The 17,402-nt window shown below is 37.3% G+C and overlaps 1 protein-coding gene across 6 annotated transcripts in view; it reads left to right on the forward strand.

Moving 5' to 3' along the window:
• Tcerg1 (transcription elongation regulator 1) overlaps window positions 1–17,402 on the forward strand; it is a 64,520-nt gene that overhangs the window by 16,476 nt on the left and 30,642 nt on the right. For 4 of the 6 annotated variants that reach the window (XR_004117253.1, XM_031365575.1, XM_031365576.1 and 1 more), the window contains exons 5-9: window positions 1,932–2,174; window positions 6,327–6,389; window positions 7,416–7,616; window positions 8,105–8,217; window positions 9,414–9,502. Coding sequence is in view for 5 of the 6 variants with exons in the window: in XM_031365575.1 (XP_031221435.1) it covers window positions 1,932–2,174; window positions 6,327–6,389; window positions 7,416–7,616; window positions 8,105–8,217; window positions 9,414–9,502 (709 nt within the window). In the remaining variant the exon portion in view is untranslated. The remainder of the gene's footprint in view (window positions 1–1,931; window positions 2,175–6,326; window positions 6,390–7,415; window positions 7,617–8,104; window positions 8,218–9,413; window positions 9,503–17,402) is intronic. The other 2 variants (XM_031365577.1, XM_031365578.1) reach the window with 1 other exon arrangement.

A 17,402-nucleotide genomic window follows, 5' to 3' on the forward strand; every position in this document is an offset into this window, starting at 1 on the left:
CTAGCAGTTTTTTGAACACACGTAACTCGTAGGAACTTACTCATTATCTTGGCATCACTCTCTCCCGTGACTGTTTCATTGCCTTCATCCTTTTCCTTAGATTCATTGCCCTTAAGCAAGGGCAGAATACCCTGTTGTGGAAAGTAGGAGTGAGTTGAGTGAATACTTTTTGCTATCTCCTTGGTTGTAATCTTTTCCACCCAAAATTTTATGTTCCTATAAACTCATTTTCCTGGCATTGGTTCCATGGACCATAGTTTTAATAATCTGAACATAATTAATATTTTAAAATTTCGTTCTGTGAACTACAATATAGATATGTGGTTATGTGGAATAAGCATTCAGACCATTTATTTTACTCGAAGTTGAGCATAGCTTTTTTGTTTTTTGTTTGTTTGTTTTGTTTTGCAAGTTTGTGGAAAATGATCATGAAGTCAACTTCTCAGGGAAATCAGGAAGAACAAATATATCTTTAGCCAGTTTAGTGGTCTATAGTTGCTGAATGGTGTATATATGGGACTGGGAAAATATTGCATGTACTTTGTCTTTTTCACACTGTTATAAATTATATTAATATGATACTGTACCCTAAGGCTAGGTCTATGCTAGACCAACAGTTCATTCCTGGGCCCCTGAAGATACTTGTTTGGCCCTGCTGTTTATTTAGCCAAGGTGAGTTCCTCATTAACAAGTACGAAATCATCACATCCTTCCAGCCTAAGTGAGGTTTTCATTTAGAAGCTAGAAGATGGTTGTGGACAGAGTTCTTTCTGCAGGTGGACAGTACAATTGGGCGGTTTGTATTCAACCCTGTGCTTTTATTAAAATTGAAGTTGCTTAAAGATTGAGATTACCGTTAGTGATTTGCCAGCTGTACTCTTAGTCTGATACAGGTACAGTTTAGTACTTTCCTTTAAAAAAAAATCTCTGAAAAGCTGGTAAATTATAGTGGTTTTATTTGGAACTGGGTGAGTTATAAATAAATTACATGTTTATTAAATGAGAGCTAAAATCTTTTAAAGATATGAAATATAGATTTTACTTTTTGATCATTTCTACTTTAAATGTGACTTGTACAGATGAAGTGTTTTATATTTGATAATTAAAAATGTATTGGCAGAACCCAAATTAACCTGAAGTTTACATTTACCCATTCTCACTATAAGAATCACATGTAATGTTTTTTTTAAGATTTGAAATAATCGAGGTATTTTCTGTTGCATTCATTCCTATCCAGACATTAGTTGTGTACATATCCTTTCTCACTCTGTTCTTTCTTGCTTAGGCAGTTCCAGTAGTGTAATGGATCTCTCTTCCTGTGTATTTACCCAGTTGACTCATCACACGCACCCTTCATTTACATTTATGAAATCTTGCCAGTAATGTGAGAACACACTGTTCTATGCACTAACATGTAGTTTCCTACCCCATTCTCTCTGTAAGTGCTGCCCTTTCCCTGTCCAGCAGAGTGGAGACTTGGTGATTCTTACTCCAGGCTTGTTGGCATGTGCCTCACGCCTTAGGAGTTGAGTGTTAACTTTTGATTTGTGAACACTGCTGCTCTCTATCCCTTGCTTTGCTCATACTTCTTTCAGTATTTGCTTATTTTCTCTTTGGGTTCCTCTTTGAAATCTTGACTCGTTGAGGTTTAATATCTCAATGTAAGAATTTCTGTATCCTCCCTATATCTGAACAGACTAGGTCTTGGTCCTATTTTATGCCCTACTCTTGTTTTGCTTTTGTTTAAATTTCATATAGCTATTTTTAAGCTTCTCAAAGATGGATTTTGTAACACATTTCTTGCGGTGCATGAGACGATGGGCCTTTACTGAGTGAGTGAGTGAGTGAGTGAGTGAGTGACCGAGCCAGCGAAGAGTACAGTAAGAAGGACCATGAGGAGTGATGCATGTTGTTATTTTCTCTTTCATCAGCACCCACAACACAAGACCAGACCCCAAGTCCTGCTGTTTCAGTTGCCACGCCTACAGTTAGTGTTTCAGCTCCTGCTCCTACAGCCACACCTGTGCAAACTGTACCCCAGCCGCACCCACAGACGTTACCTCCTGCTGTTCCTCACTCAGTACCTCAGCCAGCAGCAGCAATACCTGCTTTCCCACCAGTGATGGTGCCTCCATTCCGTGTGCCCCTTCCTGGCATGCCAATCCCACTTCCAGGTAAACGCAGATCACACTTGATGTTCTAGCTGTTTCTCATTGTCAGTTTGTTCTCATGTGTCTGTTGCATTTGAAATTGCCTTGAATCTCACCTGTTTGAGATGTTTTTTAAAGATTCATGGCTAACTGCGATATTTTTTCTTAAGTTTTGGTAAATGTCCTTTTTTGTTGTTGTTTACATGTCTTAAAATTAGTCACATTTAAAAGTACACTTATTTTGGATAATAGCCTCAATAAGCTAAATTTTTTTTTTGTTTGTAAATATGTTCTAAATGTGATTTTTTTTTTTAAAAAAGAGATTGAATTTATGAAGTTGATAAATGACAAGCTATAACAGATAGCACAAGTTAAATAATGTACACCGTATATCATTCTAACACATCATATGCATTCAGTCTTAAGTTTTACAACCATCTTAGGTAGATTTGCAGGGAGATTTAATTATTTTTTTTGTCCATTGTCACTTAGTTAAGTGACAATGTTAGGATTTGATCTGCCCTCCAGATCCAGGTACCAAACTCTTAATAATCATGCTGTACTAGGAAGAATGTGAGTCACTTAATTGTGAACAGATTGATATAAGTCAGAAATGAGAAGGTTTCTTTACAACATTTATAAAGTGGAGCATAACCTACATTATTTAAAAGTTTGTTAGCGCAGGTTTGTGTGTGTTATTGTACTGGGAATTATGAAGAATAGAGAACGAGTTAAGATTTGTGGAGAAATTTTCCATTAGGGAATACATAATGGAATTGTTGGGCATCCTAATTGGAGTGCATTTGTTGTTGTCAAATGAATGTATTTAATCCTTGATCCATGACTCATTCCTTATGTGTTGTAGCTGAAAGCACTGTTACTGTAGATAAGTTTTACAAGGCTAGCTTGTGCAGAGGATGAGGAAGACCCTGGCTTCTGTCTAACTTTCACACTTTCCCTAAGGCTGTTGCCACTTACTGTATAGGGTTCTGTGTAAAAGGAGAGATGTGATGTGAATACATTTAAATATTAAAAATTTGCAAGAACCAAACATTTAAGAACTGGTGTTTTTTAATTGGATTAGAAAGTCTTTTATATATATTGATATAGTGGTAGATAAGTACTAGAGAGAAAATGCCCTGTATGTGAAGGTTAGATTCTCTGCCATTTAAAAATAAGAAAAACAAGTTGTTTGGTACTAACGATTTTTTCTTTGGTATATTTAAGGAAATCTGAGTACTTTCCTCTGCATCTTATTTTTGTAGGAAAGTAACAAAGTGCGGAATAGTTTGACACTTGTCAAACCCTTTTTCCTTTTTAAAAACTATATTATTATTACTATTATTATATTACTATTTAGTGTCTTGCTGTGTAACCCAGCCTAACCTAGAATTCACTTGTCTAGTCTTCAAGCCTTGACATGGTAGTCTGCTTTATAGTTAAGGACAGTGTAAAGGCCAGTTGTAGGTTTTGAGTGTGAACATGTTGAAGTCTTAATTTGTAGAGAACAGACTGAGAGGTGGCATGATGAAGCTATAAGAATATTTTGAAAGACTGTTGTCTTCTGAAAGGATGGTCACTGTATTCTCTATGCTTTTACTAGAACAGAAAAAAGGCAAAGGGTACATGTTATTAGCAAAGGTTTGTGGAAAGTGGAAGTTTGTCAAATTCCTCATTTTCATACTTTCTAAAAATTTAGAATAGGTGGTAGTGACCACAAAACGAAGATGCTACTTGTGAAATTTGACAGTAAAAGACACTTTTAAAAAGTGGCAGCCACTAATATTTTGTAGGTTAAGTTGTGTGTGTATGTGTGTGTGTGCGCACGCACGTGCGTGCGTGCATGCATGCATGCATGCATGCACTTCTGGGGATTGAACTCAGGGACTTGTGCAGGGTAGACAAGTGTTCATATTCCTGAACTGTCCTCCAAATTCTCAAGAATTCTCCAGCTGGGTAGGAGTTTGGTTGTCCGAGCTACCAAGCTTCTTCGGAAGATGTCTTATAGAAAGTAATAGTAGCATTTGTTGGTACTGAGGCATTTCTGCTTTGATACTCATTCTTTTTCTCATTAAACTTTTCACCAAGTTCTACAAGGGAACTACAAGTTCTACAAGGGTTTTAGGGAAAAGACAAAAACACTTATTTTCTCCTCCCCAAATTTTTGTCTCATTATTTATAGTTAGATCCTACCTTTCCCGCTTCTTTATGTCTAATCTGTGTTAAGGCGAATTGGAAGGATTTATTTGTATTACTTATTTTGCAGTTTGAGATTGTATTTGTAATAGCATTGTCTGGGTGTAATAAAGATGACTGAGTAGGAGATGACTAAGATGAAGGGAAGTAGTAGATTTAGATGAACTAAGAAGTGGAATGTGAGGGTGGTAACAGGTTAGGATTAGAGTTATCTGCTTAGCAAACTGAAAACTTGCAATTTGAAGAAACTTACTGTCATTGACATCAGAATCCAAAATGCTAAATCGAATTTTCTAATTTCCTAATAGAGCATATTTTAAGGACAGCATAATTTATAGGAAAATTGGACAAAAATTTCCCCTTTTATAAAAGGTTAGTATTTTAGGTATGTGGTTATTTTGTGAGTACTCATAATATGCTTGTAACATCTACAGGGAAAGCCTTAGACTTACCTGTTTAGGTTGAGAAGAAACATATGCTAATAGTTATATAGAGATACTTGAGTTGGCTCAGTTGATTTTTATCATTGGTAGTTATGTCTGAATATGAAGCTATTTGATTCATTTAATGTTACATAGTGGAAATTTTTGGAGGATAGTTTAAGAGACTAGACTTTGGAAGAAAGTTTTAATGCTAAGGGGAAGTGGTGGCTTACTAGGTTTGGTGACCCTGTAGATGGCAATATTTATATCAGCTACAACTTCCAGCCTGAAACTTCTTTTATGAAGTGACTTTTTTTTATCTTTTGCTTTGTTTCAACATTAGGGAAATAAAACAATACACACAGCTTTCTTCACTCAGCATGCTTTTATAACTCAGGGATTTTATTTTGGCTTAAAGTTAGTAGGAAGTTTAGTGTTAATCTTTATGTGAAATGGTAATGAAATTAAGGCACTTCAAAATTTGGTGCTTTTGGATGTGTGTGTGTGTGAACATCATTTAAATTATTTGAAAACAGAGTTTTAATTTTGATTTTACTTTCTGAATCAGGAGAGTCTTCTTTTCCCATCCTTCAGTGGGAAAGTTTATTTTTAATATAGTATTTTACATTTTTTAAATTTGCAGTACCAAATTAAGTTGAGTTTTTTCCAGGTACAAAACAGTAAAAATTATTTCCCTATGATTCTTCAGATTTTTATTTTTAAAACATTTTAAAATTCACATTCAATTTTGAATTTCCTCAGTTTTCCAGCTTTTCTTTTCACCTTTTATCATCATTCTAATACATCATGATGAGTCTTCCTCCTCCTCAAACTGTACGTAATATCTGTTCTTAATACGCGCTCCTTCAGCCAGCCTAAGTGACAACAGACAGTGACTGAGAACGTCAGGGGGACAAGGGTAGTTTTGGCCTGCCTCCGCAGTGTTCATGTTGGTTCCGTTCCATGTGGCAGGCACTAAACATGTTTTAACACTAGTTAATGCTAGCCGCTCTCTCTCTCCATCTATGCTTTTGTTTTAACTGTTACTGCAGTGGAGTATTTGAATCCATTTTATGCCTTCCCCCTGCCCCTCTGCCCCGTCTTTTCCTTTCTATTTTTCCATAGTTGTACCTTACCATTCAGCCCTAGCATGTGGTTTCCAGTGAGCATCAACAGAGCCAAAGTGTCTTGTCAGACAGTGCAGTGTGCAGTGCCTTTCACTGGCGTGTAAGCATCCACAGCTGGGTTTGATGTCTGGTGGGAAAAGGTCCCACACGAGGATTTATTAGTGTGTAACCAAAGGGTGTCTTGTTGAATTTAAACGTGAGGCTCCTTCAAACACGAGAGCTGGTAGGTAACTGGTGTTGTAGCTAGAAATAGCAACACTTGATCTGACACTACTTCCCACAAAATGTCAAGCAACTATTTTATTCCATTCTTGGTCATTTTCATTGGAAATAGATTCTAAATTGTAGTGGTAAATTATTTCCCTGAATCCCAGTGGTAGCCGACATACAATGGCAGCTTTCCAACCAATGCTTGCTTATCCATTTTACAGGTGTAGCAATGATGCAAATAGTCAGCTGCCCGTATGTAAAGACAGTCGCTACCACCAAGACCGGTAATTTTAAAACCATCTTAGTTTGTTTTGTCTGTAAGTTGGCATGGTAGTGAATGTTGTTGTTTATCCTTTTATTTATTTATTTTTGCCCAAGTGAGTGGAGCTTAAAAATATTTTTCTTTTTAACGAGCAGTTTAAATGCAGTTGTCATATTTGGCCAACACTTAATTTCCCAATTTCCTGTAGTATTAGCTTCTTTGGTTCACAAAAGCAAATGAGGTCAGATCACTTTATATATCTTAATTTATGTAATAAGTGTAAACAACTTCATTCTCATATTCATAACATTTAATTTTATTTTTGATGTATGTTTTTAAGTTAAATATAAAATGTCATTTCCATGTGTAAAATGATGTGATTATGCTTGCATGCAAGTGACTGTGTGTGATATTTGTATATAGCATACATTTGCGTTTTAAATTTACCAAAGTAAGACTGCCTGAAACCTAGATTCTAGGATTTTGTTTTCTGTTTGGATTCTTGTATCCATCCTTTATATTAACAGTATTTATTTAGCATTATATAAAACAAAAATTGAGGCTTGTCTTTTAAAACTAGATCTGCCTTTTTAAGGGGAAGGGTAATCTGATATTCCACATATTTATCATTTGGAGTCGGTAATAGTTGTTTTACTTTAAAACTAAGAATTTTTATTCTGACCCCTTTAAGTAATTTAGAGGTAGGAAATAATTTTGGGTTAGGAATTGCACTCAGTGATTGTTATTTCTTTAGAATTGTAGAACTTAAAAAGTGAATTTCTATTAGTATGTCATGGGTAGTTAGACATGGTCATAGAGGACACCTAAACTTTTAACTGTTCTTAAGGTATTTCTTGATCCAATTTTGTATCCATTTGAATTTAGGCATTAGAATCAAAAGTCCAGGGAAGTAGAATCAATACTTACATCACCTTTTATATACTATTCTTGCTCCAAGTATTTAATATTTACTAGGAAGATTTCACTTGTGGTTTTATTTTATATTATGTTTTAATACTTAGATCTAACTTTTTATTAATTTTTTTAGGTGTATTACCAGGAATGGCCCCTCCTATAGTACCCATGATACATCCCCAGGTTGCTATTGCAGCTTCACCTGCTACCTTGGCTGGAGCAACAGCAGTTTCTGAGTGGACTGAATATAAAACAGCAGATGGGAAGACGTACTATTACAATAATAGAACACTAGAATCAACATGGGAGAAGCCTCAAGAACTGAAGGAAAAAGGTATAGTTGTTTTGTAACTCAGGACATAGTATGACCTATAATAAGTAGACTGCTATTTGACATTCCTACTTCGTAAGCTAAAGAATAGTTTTAAAATATTCATGCATATTAACACATTTTCAGTTATTAGGTACTGCATAATCGTATTGTTGTTATGGAAGTTTGTGATACTGATCAACAAAATTTGGATCTTTGGAGCCTAGTATGTGGCAGACTCTTAGTGTTCTATGTTTTGAGTCCCTGTTTCTCAACATAGTTCAGTATTTTATGGATGGTTGCTGCACATGATATAGGTGACTTGAGAATATGTTCTCTTGAAGTCAGCAGGTTAAAGCGTTTTCCAGTAATAGTAGTGACAGTACCAAGAAGGGTATTTATAGTTATGGTTAACATTTAGAAATAGAGCATCTTAGCTGCTTATTTCAGAGAAATTCTTTTAAAAAATTACAGAAAAACTTTTGAATGACATCATCTTAGTTTTTTAACAGAAAAATTAGATGAGAAGATTAAAGAACCAATTAAGGAGGCATCTGAAGAGCCATTGCCAATGGAGACAGAGGAGGAAGATCCTAAGGAAGAACCTATAAAGGAGATCAAGGAGGTAAAGGCCCAAGGCATGCTAAACTACAGGGTCAGCCTGAGTTGCTTGGCAGTGTTTACACAGAACTGAACATGTATTTGCCCTATATTAAAATAGTTGTCAATTTGACTTCTGAAAGTTTGAAGTTCTGATTTTCCTGTGAAAGTTTCATTAATTTTTTTAAAGGTAATTTTTGTTTTTAATACTTTTTGAAAATTTCATTAAATTTTGTGTATTTTTAAATTTAATTTTACTTTAAAGTGTGTGTGTGTGTGTGTGTGTGTGTGTGTGTGTGTGTGTTTTCATTTCATGTATTTGTAGTACTTGTGGGTACCCTTGGAGGCCAAAACAGAGTATCAACTCCACTGGAGCTTTAGTCACAGGCAGTTATGAATTGCCTTTTATGGGAACTTAGAACTGAACTCAGGTACCCTAGAAGAGCAGTACACATCTCTTGCAACTGAGCCGTCTCTCTAGCCCTTTCCTCCTTAGACTTAGTCAAGGTCCATTGAAAGGAAGGGTCTTGCGCTAAAGGTGGGATCTAACCTCCAAACTCTTGACTTGCAGACTAGTTTGAGTTAAAATTAGAAGTACATCTTTTTTTGTTTGGTTGGTTTTTCAAGACAGGGTTTCTCTGTGTATCCCTGGCTGTCCTAGAACTCACTCTGTAGACCAGCTGGCCTCGAACTCAGAAATCCACCTGCCTCTGCCTCCCAAGTGCTGGGATTAAAGGTGTGTGCCACTGCCTGCTAGAAGTACCTCTTACTAGTTGAGTGTATTTCATCTACCCTCTCCACTGTCTGTCTGAGTGTGGAGTGGTTCTTTTGTAATACTTAAGTTATGAATTTTGGGATGTGGTTTTATTCTCTAAGATGACAATGATAGCTATGTTTCAGTACTATAGAAATTAGCAGAAGAAAAACGACCTTAAAGGAAGAGGTCTTCTAATTTTCTATACTCTAGTAATTTCGGTTATAAGTGCATAGCTAGTATGTCTTAAGATAGGGCCAGTTGTTGCTGCTTGTTTCTGCTGATACATGATTCAGCTCTTAGTGTAGGGCAGGGATGTAGGACTTTTGAGAAGTTCCTACTCAGAATCTCTCCTTGGAGTTCTTACAAGAGATCTTAGGGTTGGTTTTCATTTGAGGTATTTGTAATGATAGTTTATTTCTTATTTGTCTTGTGTTATTAATTTGATCCAATATTACTTCCCTTAGGAACCCAAAGAAGAAGAGATGACTGAAGAAGAAAAGGCTGCCCAGAAGGCAAAGCCAGTAGCTACTACTCCTATTCCTGGTACTCCGTGGTATGTACTTAACTGATCAATTTTATTTTTTTTAATTATACTTAATTGTCTAAATGACATTTCTGTAGGAAGAAAAAAGATTTGTAAAAGTATAGATCAGATACATCTTTTTAACTATTGAATATTTTGATTCCTTTTTTTTTTTAAAGGTTTATTTATTTTATGTATATAAGTATACTGTTGCTGTCTTCAGACACACCAGAAGAGAGCTGATATCCCATTGTCCTGTTTCTGGCTCTCATAAGATTCATTCCTGATCTTATGATTCTTTTATATTTTTGTTTTTTTTCTGTTGGAACAAGATGTTGAGGCTTCTCTTGTGCATTTCCAGTTTGAGACTCCGTTGGTTTTCCAAGGAGATGTAGTTCTTTTTTTTATGAGAAGTTGCATTTCTAGGTCACTGTGTTGAATATAGGGCTAGTGCTGCTTTTGAGTTCTTACTAGTTAAAAAGACTGTAGTGGCTGTAGATAGAAGGTACATATTTAAAGGTGCAGTAAGACTTCTTGCTGTTTTGTGCCAGTAAGGCTTATACTGCCATTTTTTCAAACTACATCACCTCACAGCTTTGAATTTTGTTTTTTTTTTTTTCTGTGAAAATGACTTCCTCAATGATTACTATTTGCATTTTTTACACAGGCCACAGTATCAGCACTAACACTACCTCTAATAAAATTGCTAAGGCAATTTAAACTGTTCTCTAATTATTTTTATGTGTAGGGAATCTCACTAAGGGTTGTAGTAAAAATGTGTTTTAAATTCCCTAAGTATAGTTTTCTGTGTATGTATTTCACTGACTTGATAAACTTGTTTAAATTAATTATGTAAAATACGTGTGTGATAAAAAAGTCAGTTATTAAAATAGTCTGTATTTATACACAGGCTTCTCCTACATTTGATTTCTCTGTGTTCATGAAACACTGTTAAGCAGCTCCACACCTTACTCTGTTTGGGGTTTCATGTTTCACATATGGACCTGTCCAGAGTAGCTTCACATTCTTCTAGACTTTGTGTAATTATTGCTTCTTTCTTTTTTCTGGTCTGGACCAGTTGTAATTTGTATGTCTAGACATTTGGATCTAGTCTTCCCTCTAAGCCCTTAACTGTATTTCAAAGATTTTATTTATTCATTTAATGTATGTCTATACTGTCTCTGTCTTCAGACACCCCAGAAGAGGGCATCAGATCCCATCACAAATGGTTGTGAGCCACCATGTGGTTGCTGGGAATTGAAGTCAGGACCACTGGAAGAGCAGCCAGTGCTCTTAACCACTGAGCTATCTCTTCAGCCCTTCTTACGATTTTTATCTTTAGGTTTTTCTTCATCATTGATCTTCTAAGTTATATAGTGAATTTTTTTTCCTTGGGAGGGGTATGCGTTGAAAGTGGAGGAGGGCTGAAGATGTCTTCCCAGTCTGATATCAGCGGGGCAGATGTAAAAAGCAAAGCAATGAGTGAGGCGTGTAAGCAAGCTTTCTGGGCCGGTGGCTTCTCCACCACCATCACAGTCTGTTCAGATTCTCCTTTGCATCATCCACATCGGCAGTCTAATGAATCCCTTAAGTCAGTGGTTCTCAACCTAAGGTTGTGACCCCTTTGGGGTTGCATATCAGATATCCTTCATATCAGAAATTTATATTATGATTCATAACAGTAGCAAAATTACAGTTATGAAATAGTAATGAAAATAATTTTATGGTTGGGATCACCACAACATGAGGAACTATATTAAAGGGTCACAGCATTAGGAAGGGCGAGAACCACTGTCTTGATTGTCAGTACAGGCCACTGATGTCCATCTCTCTCACCTACTCCCAGTCCCAGCCTTTTGGGCCACTCAACACCTTTCTGGCCTCCCTGTTGCTCCCATCTTAATTTCATCCAGAATATCAGCTTAGAAAGTCTTATAATGAAACTGTATGAACTGTCTGTGGTTTTACACTTTGATCCTTTAAAGGGCTTTTATTATTTAATTTATTCATGTTACACCTCTCAACTGTTCTAAAATTTGGTATATGTCTTAGTTATTCTGCCCGATCCCATACCTTTGTTAACAGGTTCCCTTTAACATAGATAGGCTGATACGTACCCACTTGGCTCTTACACTCTTCTGGTTCTGTAAGCCTAGATGGTAGCAGGCTCTAGTTGGCTGCCAGAGTGCCCATTTGAAGCTTTTGTGTATCCATCAAACAAGCAAGAACATCCAATACTATAAATAGTCAGCATTCCCTTAGCATGAGATCAGCATTTCTCAAGTTGACTGCCCGCGCTGCCCGGTTAACTGCTGCTGTGGTGCCCAAAGTTGAAGTAGGCACTTCTGCTTAAAAGAGGTGTGTAGTTGGAAATTGGGAGTGGAGGGGGAAGGCTGCTATGTTTCATGATTATATGTAACAAGCAGTCTAGAAAGTTACTAGGAAAAAATTCATTTAAAAAGAGCATATAATAAAGTGTGTGTGAAGTTTAAAATTATAGAATTTGACCTGTAGCAAACCTCTGCTATTCAGTACACATCAGACTTTCCTAGACCTCCTCCTACTCTGTTGTATTTGGTGTATCTTGTGGGTGTTCAAAGAATGTTGTTTAATGTATTTAATGTATTTAAAAATAGGTATTTCTATGTTTTTTTACTAAATTTGTCTCAAATAGTCAGTTTTAGAATGTCTTTTGTCATACAGTAGTTATTGTATTACAATGCATAACCAACTTACCTACCTTCCTTCCTTCCTTCTTCCCTCCTTCCTTCCATCCCTCTTTTCCTTCTCTGTGTTTGACACTTTTGTATTTTGTTCTTTTTTTTTCCTAGTTGCCCCTGGCATTATAAAAGTTACTATTTGGTTCGTTTGTTTGTGAACATACTCAACTGTTTTTGTTGTGTTGATTCTTAGCTGTGAAAAAGCTGAGTCAAATGGTAATAGCTATTTAAATTTTTGGTAGTTAGAGTTTGGAGGACTTTAAGGATTCTGCCAGTTTTCTTAGACCAGCTGTTTATACAAGTGTTGTGAAATTTTACTTCTTTTAACTACCTGATAATTCAACAAAGGCATGTTTATGTATGTACTTTTATTTTTGTTTTTTGAGACAAGGCAGCCTCTTGTGTAGCTCAGGTTGGCCTCAGACTCTGTTCTTTCTGTCTTAGTGTCTTGGGTGCTAGGACTGTGGTCATTGTCCCTGTGGCTGTCTGGGCTCCTGTACTCTTAGAATGCTGATGAACTGCTTAGAATGGTTGAACTGCTTTCATATTTACTAGTTGTATTCCTTTGTACAGTGTTTGCTAATTTCTGGAGGGGGGAGTTGCTTGGTTTTAAAAAGTAATATATCTTTTTTGTGTATTGCTATTTAACCCTTTTACTTTTACATGTATCCAGTTTCTCTAAATCTGTTTTATTCTGGTAACTTGTATAAATTTTGTATTTAGGGTTAATGTGGTAGACTACTTGCTGAGCAGCGTGTGAGGTTCTGGGTCATATCCCTAGCACCATAGAACTAATACTTTTTTTTTTTTTTTTTTTTTTGGTTTTTTCGAGACAGGGTTTCTCTGTGTAGTCCTGGCTGTCCTGGAACTCACTCTGTAGACCAGGCTAGCCTCGAACTCAGAAATCCGCCTGCCTCTGCCTCCCAAGTGCTGGGATTAAAGGCTTGCGCCACCACCGCCCGGCGAACTAATACTTTTTTCGTTTGATTTTAAAGTGGGTGTTTGCCTGCATGTATGACTGCACTATGTGCCTAGTGTCTGGAGGCCAGAAGAGCGCATTCTGATCTCTTGGAATTAGAGTTACAGACAATTGTGATTCAGTATGTGGTTGCTGGAAATTGAACTTGGGTCCCCAGAATATTAATATTTTGATGAAGTCAAGTTAATTGATCTTTTCTTATTTCTAGTAAGGTCAAATTAGAAGCCCTGTATTCTTATTCTCTAGGAACCAATGAGTTTTTGGTTCTGAGTTTTGAAAATTCTCATACACATTTTTAAGGTCACAGACTTAACTGTAACTTTTCCATTTATTATTAGAGTTTAGCTTACAGTTATTTTAATAGTCCTATACTATTGTGGACAGTGATGGCTGCCTTTGTTTTCATGATTTATTATTATTAGTCTATGGCTTTTTGTTTTTTTTCAAGTCAGGCTAACCTTGAACTTGTTGTGTAGCTTAGCAAGACTGTGAGCTCCTTCCTGATCTTCTACTTCCCAAGAATCCCACCATTACTTCTGTCCTATGGTACTTATTAAATACTTTTCGTAGATAAAGGCATCTGCTACCAGGCTTGATGACCTGGGTTGGGTCCCTGGAATCGACATAGTAGAAGGAGAGAACTGATTCCCAGAAGGTGTTCTTTGACCTTACATGTAACTCCCCTACCCCCACATATACATTTAAGCAGAAATGTAATAGAAAAGCTTTTTGAGTGTACCTTTGTTTTGCTTTTGTTTTTAATTTACTGAAAATAGCATAGAGCCTTTCTGTTTTCTTTTTGTTTCTATGGTTTTTTTATTCTCAGTATTTTGTTATGGCAAGTTTTAATTTACAAATATGTCAAGAATTCTTCAGTATTGAATTTATACAGTGTGTGCATAGTGACATTTGAGCTTCTGTAGTTGGTTCTATGTTAAGTTTATACAGCATGTGCGTAGTGACCATCACGGCTGTATAGTTGTACACTGAGTGTATGTGTACAGTGCCCTGAGAGCCTCTCGTCCTTGCCTTGTTTGCTTTAACCCGCCTGTCCTTCAGCCCACTTACCTTTGTTTACAATCTGAAAGTTACAGTTATACCTCACTCGTTGATTTAGCATTTCTTAGTACTAGAGAAGAATTTTTGGTGTTTCTTGGTTAATTCTGAGGTTCTCTGACAGCTTCTCTGTGAATACATGTGCATACATGGTGCCTGTCCTGACTCTAGAGAAGAGCGGAAGAGAGGAGCTTGGGGTGATGTTTCTTGCATATAATCTTAGTACATTGGAGGCTGAAGCAGGAGTTTCATGAGTTTGAGAGGAGCCTGAGCTATGTAGAAGGAAAGTTGGAGAGAAACATCATCTTTCCTGATTCATAAGGATAATTTATGGAAAGATTACCAATTTAGGCCTTTAATTTCAGAAGTGTTCACTGTAGGGTTGGACTTGATTTGCTAGACATAGTCTGTAGGCATTATGATACTGTTTACTATTGCACATGTACCATAATATGAATGCATTTGGAAGTAAGGACAACTTTTCAGGGTCCTCTAGGATTACTTGAAACTGTCATCTACAAATAAAAATGCTTTTCTTCCATGTCTTTCATTAATTTCCCTCTTTTATTGATTGTCTTGTAGGGCGACCTTGCCTTACTCCCTATCCCAGTGTTGAGCATGCAGCTCAGTCTTTTTTTTTTGAAATAGATAAGCGTCTGGCTGTCTTTAGAAGCTCATTATGTACATCAGCCTGGCCTTAGACTCACAAGAGATCTGCTGTCCTGTACATCATCTCTCCCTCCCTCCCTCCCTCCCTCCCTCCCTCCCTTCCTTTCTATTTTAATAGGGATTGAACTCAGGGCCTTATGCATGGTAAAAGCTCTCAAGTACTGAGCCACATCTGCAGTGACCAATTCAGTTTTTTATTTTCAGATGTTAGCTGTAGGTTTCTCAGAAGCCTTTATCAGCTTTAAAAGGCTCCCTTGTTGTTTTAGTAATTTAGAAAACAAATCTGATTCTTTTCACCCCCAGCATCCCCTTTTTGAGAGGGTTTCTCTGTAGCCTTAGCTGTCCTGGAACTCACTCTGTAGACCAGGGTGGCCTCGAACTCCCAAGTGCTACAATTCAAGGCACATGCCACCACTGCCTGGCTCCCCATTGGCTTTTTGTTTTTGTTTTTTTAAATGATAACTACTGTAGTGGCTTTGCATTTCCTGGCTAAATGTTGTTGTGTGTCAGGGTGTCCCTTTTAATTTGCATTGGATTGACACATCATGCTCTTTTGTTTTATGTTAAGTTCTTAGGTCATTAGTAAAGTCCTGTTCTAACATCAATTTTGAAACCAGGATTCCTTTGTAATGTTTGTCTACCATGCCACCTTTAACATAGTTTGTTCATTCTTGACTGTTTTTTTTGAGGCCCTGTTGGTAAGCTTGTCCACATTTTGTAATTGTTGAATCTTGTTTTAATCTTTGTGAACTGAACACCTCTCCTTCTCTCATCATATTTTTTGTCTCAAAACTTGTTTTATTCATAATTAAAGCCCAGTCATTCTTTCTACTTTGTTGTAGAATATACATTGGTGGTGTATATTCTTCAGGTTTATTTTATTTTATTTTTTGAGGCAGGGTCTGACATAGCTCTGGCTCTCCTGTACCTAACTCAATTTGTATATCAAGCTGGCCTTGAACTCAAGGGGATTCACCTCTCAATACCTCCTTTGAATGAAAAAAAGAGAGAAAACAAAAGAAATAATGAGAAGGCTTGACTGCTCCTAGGTGTGGTGGAAGAGAAAGTTTACAGTGGACTGGACTCTGGGAGAACCTGGTGGCCAGGTCGGCTTTGATGTGTTAAGTGGGCACCTTCTCTATTTGTCCCAGGGTTTGAGATTTAACATCCTGAGTGCTGGGATTAACTGTGTGTATACCAGCACACCCAGCTCTATTTTCCTGTTTACTATGGCTTTATATTTTTATATTTCAACGTTGCTCTAAAGCCGAAGCTGCTGGGTTCTGTTTCTTGCTGGAGTTGAAGTATGGCTCACTTGTTCTATTATATTATCACTGACTTTCTGTTTTCCAACTGCTTCACTGCCTAAGCTTGGCTGTCCTGGAACTTGCTCTGTAGACTGACTTTTTTTTTTTTTTTTAAATTAGATATTTTCTTTATTTACATGTAAATTTCTCCTTTCCCAGTTTCCCCTCCAAAAAACAAAGAAACAAACAAAAACAAACCCCTGTTGCCTCCCCCTTCCCCATGCCTGCCATCCCACCCTCTCTCACTTATTGGCCCTGGCATTCCCAGGCCCTGGGGCACAGAACCTTCACAGGGCTGAGGTCCTCTCCTCCTATTGATGATCGAATTTGCAATCCTCTACTATACACATGCTGCCAGAACAATCAGACCCCTCCATGTGTAGTCCTTGGTTGGTGGTTGAGATCCTGGGAGCTCTGAGGGTACTAGTTAGTTTATATTGTTGTTCGTCCTAAGGGGCTGCAAACCCCTCAGCTCCATAGGTCCTTTCTCTAACTCCTTCATTGAGGACCCTGTACTCAGTTCAATGGATGGCTGTGAGCCTCTACATCTGTGTTAGACAGGTACTGTCAGAGCCTCTCAGGAGATAGCTATATTAGGCTGGCTTGTCCTTCCTTCAGTCTCTGCTCCATAGTTAGTCTCTGCAACTCCTTCTGTGGGTATTTTCTTCCCCCTTTTAAAAAGGAATGAAATGTCCACATTTTGGCCTTCCTTCTTCTTGAGTTTCTTGTGGTTTGTGGGTTGTTCTTATTGTATTCCAAACTTCTGGGCTAAAAACCACCTATCAGAGAGTGCATACCATGTGTGTTCTTTTGTGATTGGGTTACCTCACTCAGGATGATATTCTCCAGATCCATCCATTTACCTAAGAATTTCATGGAGTCATTGTTTTTAATAGCTGAGTAGTACTCCATTGTGTAGATGTACCACAATTTCTGTATCCACTCCTCTGTTGAGGGACATCTGGGCTGTTTCCAGTTTCTGGCTATTATAAATAAGGCTGCTATGAACATGGTGGAGCATGTGTCCTTGTTACATGTTGCAGTATTTTTGGGGTATATGCCCAGGAGTGGTATAGCTTGGTCCTCTGGCAGAACTATGTCCAATTTCCAGAGGAACTGCCAAATTGATTCCCAGAGTGGTTGTACCAGCTTGCAGTCCCACCAGCAATGAAGTAGTGTTCCTCTTTCTCCACAACCTC

The sequence above is a fragment of the Mastomys coucha genome, unplaced genomic scaffold, assembly GCF_008632895.1.
Source record: "Mastomys coucha isolate ucsf_1 unplaced genomic scaffold, UCSF_Mcou_1 pScaffold13, whole genome shotgun sequence".
NCBI lineage: Eukaryota > Metazoa > Chordata > Mammalia > Rodentia > Muridae > Mastomys > Mastomys coucha.